Source organism: Bombus vancouverensis, unplaced genomic scaffold (genome assembly GCF_051014615.1).
Source record: "Bombus vancouverensis nearcticus unplaced genomic scaffold, iyBomVanc1_principal scaffold0036, whole genome shotgun sequence".
NCBI lineage: Eukaryota > Metazoa > Arthropoda > Insecta > Hymenoptera > Apidae > Bombus > Bombus vancouverensis.
This window is the reverse complement of record NW_027468927.1, coordinates 15,310-22,053: the sequence shown is the minus strand read 5'-3', so window position 1 is coordinate 22,053 and position 6,744 is coordinate 15,310. Positions and strand designations below refer to the sequence as shown.

The window sequence follows — 6,744 nt, the reverse complement described above, 5'->3', positions numbered from 1 at the left end:
CAGGCACTCACTCCACTGACCAGTGCGCCAAATCACCGGAAACTCCAGCGAAATGCATCCACTGCCAAGGGGACCACCCCGCCAACTACAAAGGCTGCCCAGCATATAAAACACTATACACGAACAGGTACCCTAAGCTCAGAGCAAAAGAGGTATCCAACCAAACACCCAGCCCGCCGAAATTCACGACTACCCCAACCCCCTCAACCAACCAAGCACCCAGTCCTACCAAATTCATCTCCACCTCAACCTCCTATGCCCAAGCAGTACAAGGCATCCAAAATAACCCGAACAGCCAAAGGAACCTTCCCCAAAACAGTGACCCCAACCCACCTAACACAGACAACTCCTCAAGGCTTGAAAAGCTAATAGAGAAACAATCAGAGCAAATAAATCACTTGCTATCGCTACTAACACTCATCGTGGAAAAATTAGCACGCCCCGACTCAAAATAAAACCAAGGCGCATAGCACTCTGGAACGCCAACGGTCTAGCGCAACACAAACTTGAACTAGAACTCTTCTTAAAACACCAGCAAATCGACGTAATGCTCGTATCGGAAACCCACTTCACCGACAAGAGCTACCTGAAAATAAATGGTTACGAATTCTACCATACCCAACACCCCAGCGGAAAGGCCCACGGTGGCACCGGAATAATAATCAAAGCAAGTATTAAGCACTACGAACTTCCATCATTCCAGAAAGACTACCTACAAGCAACAAACGTAGCAATAGAAGACTGTCATGGCTCAATCACCACCTCAGCAGTATACTGCCCTCCCAGACACTCCATCGCCAAAGAAGACTTTGATAACTTCCTGGACACCCTGGGCAATAGATTCATAGTTGGAGGAGACTATAACGCCAAGCACATTCAATGGGGCAGCAGACTGGTTACAGCAAGAGGCAAAAACCTCTTAAACAGCATAATAAACAACAACCTCAACTACCTCACCACATACGAACCCACATACTGGCCCACTGACACCAACAAAATACCCGACCTTCTCGACTTCTTCATAACTAAAAATATCCCATCAAGACACGTCCAGATCAACTCCTCGGCTGATCTCTCCTCTGATCATTCTCCCGTGATAGCAACAGTCAGCTCAACAATCATCGAGAATACACCTAATGGCTCCATTCACAACCAACACACCAACTGGCAGCTCTTCAGAGAAGTCTTTACACACTCAACCTCAGCCTTCACCCCACTAAAAACAAAGGAAGATATCGAAGCAGCCACGGAATACTTAAACACGAGCATAATAAACGCAATCCGCCTCTCCACACCGACAAAGCCATCTAACAGCAAACAAGAATATCCCCAATACATACTAAAAAAAATAGCAGAAAAACGTAGACTAAGAAGAGTATGGCAGACCCATAGAACACCGGAGGACAAACGCAAACTTAACAACGCAACTAGGAAGCTATCCAGAACCTTAAAAATCTATAAAAACGACTGCTTCCATAAATACCTCGCCAGCTTATCCCCCACAGCCGACGCCAACTACTCACTACGGAAGGCCTCCAGGAAACTCACACGCCCCCCACAAATAATCCCACCGATCCGCCGCCCGCAAGGTGGATGGGCGCGAAGCCCTACAGAAAAAGCCGACCTGTTCGCTAAACACTTGTCAAAAGTATTCAAACCCCATTCCCCCAAAGCCGCCGCGGACGTTACCGAATACCTGCACACCCCCTTCCAAATGTCCCCTCCTATCGAACCCTTCTCCTCTGCAGAGACTATAGAAACAATCAGTCGCCTAAACCCCAAGAAAGCAGCAGGACACGACCTAATAAGCAATAAAGCAATCAAGGAACTTCCCACAAAAGGGATAGCACTCATCACATCGATTTTTAATGCTATCCTTCGCCTGGAACACTATCCTAAGGCCTGGAAAATCTCATTGATTACCCTCATCCCTAAACCCGGTAAACCGATACACGAAACCTGCTCCTATCGCCCAATCAGTCTTTTACCTACCCTGTCCAAACTATTCGAGAAGATGCTCACGAACCGACTCCTTCCAATCCTAGAGAACTTGAAAACACTCCCAGATCACCAATTCGGCTTCCGAAAACATCATTCTACAGTAGAGCAAATCCACCGCTTAACTCATACGATCAGCCAAACACTCGAAAAGAAAAAATATTGCTCAGCGGTTTTCCTAGACATCCAACAGGCATTCGACAAAGTATGGCATGAAGGGCTACTATACAAGATTAAAAAGATCCTACCTCACCCCTACTACTCCATCCTAAAATCTTACCTAACCAATAGACAATTCATGGTTAAATGCCTAGACGCCACTTCCGCAACATTCCCAATAGAAGCCGGCATACCCCAAGGTAGTGTCCTCGGACCCCTACTGTACTCCATCTACACTGCCGACCTACCTATATCAAACGATATAACAATAGCGACATTTGCAGACGACACAGCGCTATTAGCTACCCACGCAGACCCGGTAATAGCCTCATCCACTCTCCAGCGAAGTCTCGACTCCATGGAAAAGTGGTTTCACAAATGGGGTTTCAAAGTCAACGAAAAGAAATCCTCACATGTAACCTTCACGCTCCGAAAACAAACCTGCCCCCAGGTCACCATCAACGATGCAACAATCCCTAGCAGGGACACAGTCCGATACCTGGGCATGACCCTGGACAGGAGACTAACGTGGAAGACACACATCTCAGATAAAACGAAGCAACTAAAGGACAAACTAAAAAAACTCTATTGGCTCACGGGCCGACGCTCCAAACTAAACATAGAGAATAAAATTACCCTCTACAAGACCGTAATAAAACCTGTCTGGACCTACGGAATCCAACTATGGGGAACAACAAGTAACTCCAACATTGAAATACTCCAACGCTTTCAATCGAAAACGCTAAGATCCCTAATTGACGCACCTTGGTATGTAATCAATGAAACAATACACCGCGACCTCAAGATACCCACCGTCAAAGAGGAAATAGCAAAATATAGCGACAGATATAACAAAAGAATCAACAAACACCGAAACCCCCTAATCACTGGACTACTCGATACGACGGACCAGATTCGCAGGCTGAAGAGGCACTACCCGCTAGACCTAAACGTTAGATTCTCTTAATTATCCAAATTAAGCATTTGCACTTACTTATAATACTTATAAATTATACCTATCTATAATAAGTATTAACTTATTGTAAATAATCAGCCATGTCACTGCGCCACGCCAGAAAAATTACTGAAAATTCTCAACGCGAGAATTGATTGTAATTTCAACAAATAAATAAAAAGGTATGGGAAAGCTTCTGGCGGGATGTAGCCTGTTGTCAGAGTGTTTTTGTAATATGTGTCATTTGGAAATAAGCAGCTGAAGATTAAACTATTTTCTTTTATCTTTGCCGCTTGCGCGAAGTGGTTTCGTATTAGCTTTAGGATGTGACAGTCTATGCGGTGAACGTTGGCTAGGTCGTATATTATTTTGTTTTTTACGTATTTTTTGAATCCGCTGTGTTCGGATCTGTAAGTGCTCAGACAAGCTCTGATGCATTTTCTTTCGAATATGCGAATTTTTTCCATTTGGGAGGCTGATATGTTGTACCAGATTGGGCAGCCGTAGGTTATGATCGGTCTGATTAGTGCTTGATAGCATAGAATTTTTACTTTGCTGTCGAGATGTTTGGAGTGGAATAGTTTTTTCATTTTCCAAAATGCTTTATTGGCCTTGGTAAGTTGAATTTCGGTGTGCTGCTTGTAGTTTAATTTGTAATCTATGTTTACCCCTAAGTATTTTACGCAATTTTTGTGTGGTATGAGGGCCCCTTTGTCTGTTTTTTCTCTTATCTGAAATTTTTTGCAGTGTTCTCTTTCTATTGGGCCGATTTCACTTGACTTGGGCCTAAACAGTATGGTTTCGCATTTACTTATGTTGATTTTTAGTTTCCATGCGTGGTAATAGTCGTTTATTTTCTCAAAGAGTTCTTGGAGTTCCGTTTTTATAGTTTTGGTTTTGCGGCCTGTTACGTAGATGATTAGGTCGTCTGCGAAGGCTATGGAGCGTTTATGGATGGATGTATTGAGCTCAAAGAGGTTTAGTAAGTCGCTGTTGTAAATACTGAAAAGTAACGGGGAATTTACTGTACCTTGTTGTAGACCGTTTTTTATGGAGAATTCTTTGCTTGATGAGTGTGAACCTTCTGTCATTGCGAATGTTCTGTTTGTGATCATGTCCCAGACTATTTTAATCAGGTGTTTAGGGAACTTTTTTTTGATCAATTTGTATATGAGACCTGGGATCCAGACTGTGTCGAAGGCTTTTTCGAGGTCTATTAAGCAGGCGGCTACTCGTTCTTTTGCGTTTAGAGCCCAGCAGATGTCCAACGTGAGTTTGTTTATTGCGTGGATTGTGGAGTGTTTGTGTCGGAAGCCGAATTGATTCTCTGGGATTATGTTATTTTTTGTGCAGAAGGAGGTTAGGGGGTTGTTTATGATTATTTCAAATACTTTGCTTATGTTGGGGAGGAGACTTATGGGTCGTAGGTTTGCGGGCGATGAGCCGTCTTTATCCTTTTTTGTTATAGCTATCAGTTTGGCTTTTTTCCATTTTCTGGGGAAGTATGTGTTGTTTAGAGCATTGTTGAAGAGTACTGTGTAGTACCATTTTATTTTGTTCGGTAGGCGCTTGAGTAAGATGTTTGGGATGCCGTCGAAGCCGGAGGATTTTTTGTTGTTTAGTTTGGAGAGGATTGTGTTTAGTTGATTGTAATTTGTGAAGTAGTTTATTTCTGGATCTGGTTGTTTGGGGTTGTCTGCGGTGTTTTCGTTTGGGAATGTGCAGACTGTTTTGTTTAGCGTGTTGTCTTGTTCCAATTCATTTTTGAGTTTGTTTGTTTCGACGATGATAATTCTGTTTAGTTGTTCTCGGCCCATGTGTTCGTTTTGCGTGTGTATTTTGGAAAAGTGGGTGCCGATAATGTCTAGTTTTTCTATTGTTTTAGATATTATGAAGTTACCCTCGGTGTCTTTGATGGTGTTGTATATCGTTATACCTGCTTCTTGGATGAGGGAGGCATTTTCTGGGGGCAATTTGAGAGGTGGGATGGGGTTTTGTTCTTTTGCTCTAAAGATTTGATTTATTTGTGGGAACATGTTTGCTGAGTCGTTTTTGGAGATGTTTTTTATTTTGTTTGTCCAGTAATGGTTTATAGAATTTGCGAATTCTTGTTTCAATTGCGCTTTTATTCTGTGTAGTAGGTACTTTAGGAATTCTAATTCTTCTCTTTTGTCGTAAGAATAGTTAAATTTTATATTGTTTATTTTAGAGAGTATGTAGCTTTTATCTCGGTGTAGATCTTTTATTTTATTGTTGATATAGGGCTCGCATGAATTTTTTTGTTTTATGATTGGCACGGATTTTTGGAGAGCGATTTGTGTATGTTTTTCTATTTCGTCTATGAATGAGTCGATTTGTCTATTTGTTAGGTTGACGTTGTTGTAGATCTTTAGGTCGCAGTTTTGTTCAAGTATGTTTTGGAACTTTTTCCAGTCTGTCTTTTTGTAATTGTACCTGGGTGTCTCGGTCTGAGTTTCGAGTGTTAGGAAGTCAGATGTATTTTTGTTTATGTGAAATACTAGGGCGTTATGGTCACTGTCATAGGCTAAGGTATTGAGAGTGTTATTTGGACGTAGGTTTTGGAATTTTAGTCGCGCATCTGCTAGGCATATGTCCAGGTATGAGCCTCCTTTTGGGTAAGAGGGTAGCTCGGAGCTGTATAAGTTTGTTTTGTAGTGGATGCTTTTATTGTCTAGCCAGTTTCTAATGAAGTTGCCTCTCGTGTTGTTTATTTCGTTTTTCCAGCTTGTATGCTTTGCCTTAAGGTCTCCTGCTATTATATAGTAGTTTTCCGGTTTGTTGAGCTGTAAGAGTTCGAAAAGATTATTGAATTCGTAGTTAAAGTCTTTCTGGTTTTCGTAGGTTGCGTGGGCTGCAGTGATGAATAAATTTTCCTTATTGCTTATTTTTATTTTTATGATCATTGTTTCTCAATATTGTTATCAATAAGAATTGTTTTGTATTTTATAGGGTTTTTTATGAGGATCGCTGTTCCTCCTCCTTGACTGGCGTTCGGTCTGTCGTGTCTTATCATGGAGTAGTTTTTGAAGTGTACATTGTGTCTTTTGTTTAGTTTTGTTTCTGAGATGAGTACCATATCGGGGGCTTCTTTATTTATTAGGGTTAGCATACTGTATCTTTTTTGGTTTGAAATTAAAGAGTTAGCATTTATTGTAATTATTTTCAGATGCTTTAGGTTAAATTTACGTGTTTTTTGCTGTAATTGTTGGTTTAGTGGATTTTGGTTATTCGTCATCTGTACTATTGAAAGTGCTGAAGATGGCGTCGAACCTTTCTTCGTGCGTTGATAGTGTATTTTTTATTTCATTTAATTGCATTTGTTGTTCTTTTAATGCTTGGAGAATAGCTTTTTTAAAGTCTTCGATAACGTTTATAATGTTTAGATGGGGGGAGTTATCGATTGTAATTGAGCTTTGGCTTGAGCGCGGATCTAAGTTTGTTAATTGTGATGTGTTTTCGATTATTTGATTTAATTTTGTTTGTTGTTTCACTACGTCAGAGAACTTCAGTTCTGGGACGTATTTACGGCGTATTTGGGCAATTCGTTTTATCTTTGTTTCTTTGTCTTTCTTGATTTTATCGGCTAGCTTTTTACGAAGCTCTACGAGTTT

At 41.2% G+C, this 6,744-nt stretch overlaps 1 protein-coding gene across 1 annotated transcript; it reads right to left on the bottom strand.

The window, feature by feature from the left end:
• Positions 1-3,216: 3,216 nt before the first annotated feature.
• Positions 3,217-6,457, bottom strand: LOC143304468 (uncharacterized). The gene is made up of 2 exons (XM_076626958.1): positions 4,143-6,457; positions 3,217-4,049 (listed from the first exon to the last, which is right to left on the bottom strand). The coding sequence occupies exons 1-2, from the start codon at positions 6,034-6,036 to the stop codon at positions 3,217-3,219; spliced, it is 2,727 nt and encodes a 908-aa protein (XP_076483073.1). The 5' UTR covers positions 6,037-6,457.
• Between the last annotated feature and the right edge of the window lie 287 nt (positions 6,458-6,744).

Excerpts from the sequence above, each read along its gene's own strand:
- LOC143304468 (XM_076626958.1), bottom strand. The coding sequence starts at position 6,036 with ATGATCATAAAAATAAAAATAAGCAATAAGGAAAATTTATTCATCACT. Across the intron at positions 4,050-4,142 it reads AAAAAACGGTCTACAACAAG|CCTTCGCAGACGACCTAATC; the intron begins GTACAGTAAATT and ends AACGCTCCATAG.